Source organism: Charadrius vociferus, unplaced genomic scaffold (genome assembly GCF_000708025.1).
Source record: "Charadrius vociferus isolate BGI_N301 unplaced genomic scaffold, ASM70802v2 scaffold477, whole genome shotgun sequence".
Classification (NCBI taxonomy): domain Eukaryota; kingdom Metazoa; phylum Chordata; class Aves; order Charadriiformes; family Charadriidae; genus Charadrius; species Charadrius vociferus.
The window spans coordinates 3,281,179-3,283,713 of record NW_009649449.1 but is presented as its reverse complement, the minus strand read 5'-3'; the positions used below and the strand labels follow the sequence as shown (position 1 = coordinate 3,283,713).

The 2,535-nt window shown below is 41.1% G+C and overlaps 1 protein-coding gene across 1 annotated transcript in view; it reads left to right on the top strand.

Moving 5' to 3' along the window:
• MXRA8 (matrix-remodelling associated 8) overlaps positions 1-2,312 on the top strand; it is a 20,150-nt gene extending 17,838 nt beyond the window's left edge. The window contains exons 9-10 of the mRNA XM_009889589.1: positions 990-1,067; positions 1,928-2,312. Coding sequence (XP_009887891.1) covers positions 990-1,067; positions 1,928-1,953 — 104 coding nt within the window. The 3' untranslated portion in view covers positions 1,954-2,312. The remainder of the gene's footprint in view (positions 1-989; positions 1,068-1,927) is intronic.
• The last annotated feature ends 223 nt before the right edge of the window (positions 2,313-2,535 follow it).

The following is a 2,535-nucleotide window of genomic DNA, read 5'->3' as shown; positions in this document are numbered from 1 at the left end:
GAAGAGGATCAACAAAGCAGTTCTCTGGAATCTCCTGTCAAAAAAACCAAAAGCATTTGTCAATATGAATATCATCATTCATATAAACTACATAAAAACTAGCTCAAAGTGAGTCATCTGGAGAAAAAAAAATAGATCAACATTCTTTAGTACTAACTGTTGACCTTATCATCTCTCTTGAAAGCGAGTATTAACTGTAGTTGACTAACTTGGGGAACTTACAATATTCCTGAAGATGGATGCTGCTCCTCACTAGAGCTTGAAGGTGCAGCCTGGAGTTTATTGTGTCCGTAATTGATCAGGATCTTGGTTGGACTTGGAGTGGATTGTCTGTAAAGCAAAACTGATCCTCTTGTCTGCACTACACTGAGATGTAGTGCATGTGAATGTGAATGATAAACTAGGACCAACTTGAGTCTGTCCTTCCCCCCCGCACCCCGTGCACCCCCAGTAAGGGTACAACCTTTAAAAGAACAAGCTGACAAACTTTAGGTCCCAAGCTACAGAATTGCTGTAAGGGCCCCGGTAAAGAAGAGGCAGATACAAAATCTGAAGTACAGAACAAAGGAGTTGCAGAGGGTGGGTTGCACACCGGTACAGCAGCAAGTACAAATTCTTCTCTGTATGTCTCAGGAGAGCTCCCCTGTGAGCAAATTCTTTGAATAACTGCATCAGTTTCACCTTCAGGTCAGCTTGGTGTAGATAATCCATGGCTTTTTGTTACGCACTGGGAGACTCTGTGTTACCTATGAGGTGCAGGAAAGTAAAGTATGCATAACTAATTAGTGCCAGGGGTAAAAATGAAGTCACAGCAGCTTTCCTTTTCCTGCTGGGTGGCTGAGTAACTCTATGAGTTACTCCTAGAGATCTGGAGATGCAAGGCCTAGAGTACTTCAAGGAAGGACCAATCGCATGTCTGCCTTGCCTGTAAAGTTCTGTTTTTTTTAATGTTCTAATGGCTGTCTGAATTACACTCCTCCCTTACACAGATTACAAAAACAACATCCTGAAGGAGAAAGCTGAGCAAGCCAGAAGCTTCCCAGCAAAGAACATTGATTTAGACAAAGGTAATAATGACCTGCTTCACCCTAATTGGTGGCTGTAGGAACATTCTGATGGGTTGAAGAAGGGAGGAGGGAGGAACACAGTTTAGCAGTGAGCTGACCAAGCCACAGCCGAATGAGGAATGATAAACATCTTTCCCTTCCTATCCTTTCATCATGGAGCCACAAGATGCAAGTAGTGATTAGGCTTTTAAAAACTTTTGGCATGGCACAAATAGAATTTTTCTTTATTGGAAAAAGAATGCCTTGCAGCGCTGGAATAGTGCATTCCGTACTGTAACCTCAGAGGGAGATGTATCTCAAAAATGTCCTGGCATGATGTTTGGGAAGAAAACACTGTACAGAAGACAGTGTTTTGAGTTGAATTAATTTATGGGTAATGGGCAGTCCCTTACTTCATCCAACAAAAGCAAACAGTTCTCCCTCCCTAGGGTCTGAATCTCCTTTTGCTTATCCACTGCTAATCCTGAGCGTTACGCCTCAGTTTGTATAGTCACACTTACAGCAGTGCTTGTAAGAAGTTGTTAGGTTCCATGATTCCTTTCATATGAATTTAGACTATAATAAGCATGACTGAAAGGCTATCAAGAAGGGAATGGTCTGGAGAGTCCATGAGTTGCCTTAGACCTGCTGTTCTTGATGGATTTCTCACGATATTTTTGCCTACATTTTGCAGAGATGATCTGTGCAATGATTTGTACACAATATATCTCACTGTGGGCTTTATGAAGAGGATATTTGGGACATGTTTGAATGCAAATGGTCACTTGTCACTGTGTAGCTAATTCCATATTACAGTCTGCTGCTTTGGATGGTTTGAAATCTCTCTTCAGGTACTGACCTCCGTTTCAATTTGCTTTCAGATTTCAGGAAGGAATATTGTAAATGAAGATGTTCCCAAGCTGCTGGCTGGACCAGAAGCTTCAATCAAAGATAGATAAATGGAAGAGAGATGCCTCTTCTTAATACCGTGTCCCTCCACTTATCATAGATTTTTTTTCCACGTAGACTTTCTCCCCACTAAGCACAAGGGTATTTGCAAATGCTTCTTGAAAGAGTTAGACCGTCTGTCTTGTGTGCACTTATGATGGGTTTGGGTTGCCTTTACTTCTTCTGTTCTCCCAGTTGTCCATTCCCCTTTTCTTTCTTGATATTATTGTTGGGTTTATGCATCAATGATTTTTATGAGCTGAATCAGCAGACCTTTTGCTTTGATGTTACTGCTTTAAATAAACCAACCTGCATCACTAATCTTGAGCCATCATTATATCAGGCATTTTTCCATGTAGCGTATTCATCAGAAAAATAATAGCAAAGCCTGATTGTGATCTCTCACAGGCTGGCATAAATCAGGAGGAGCAGTATTGTCACATAGCACTTTACATATTCTGGGTGAAGTACAAAGAGTACACCCCTTCACAAATGACAATGTAAATACCTCATTTTATGAATGGGGAAATGTCAATATCCT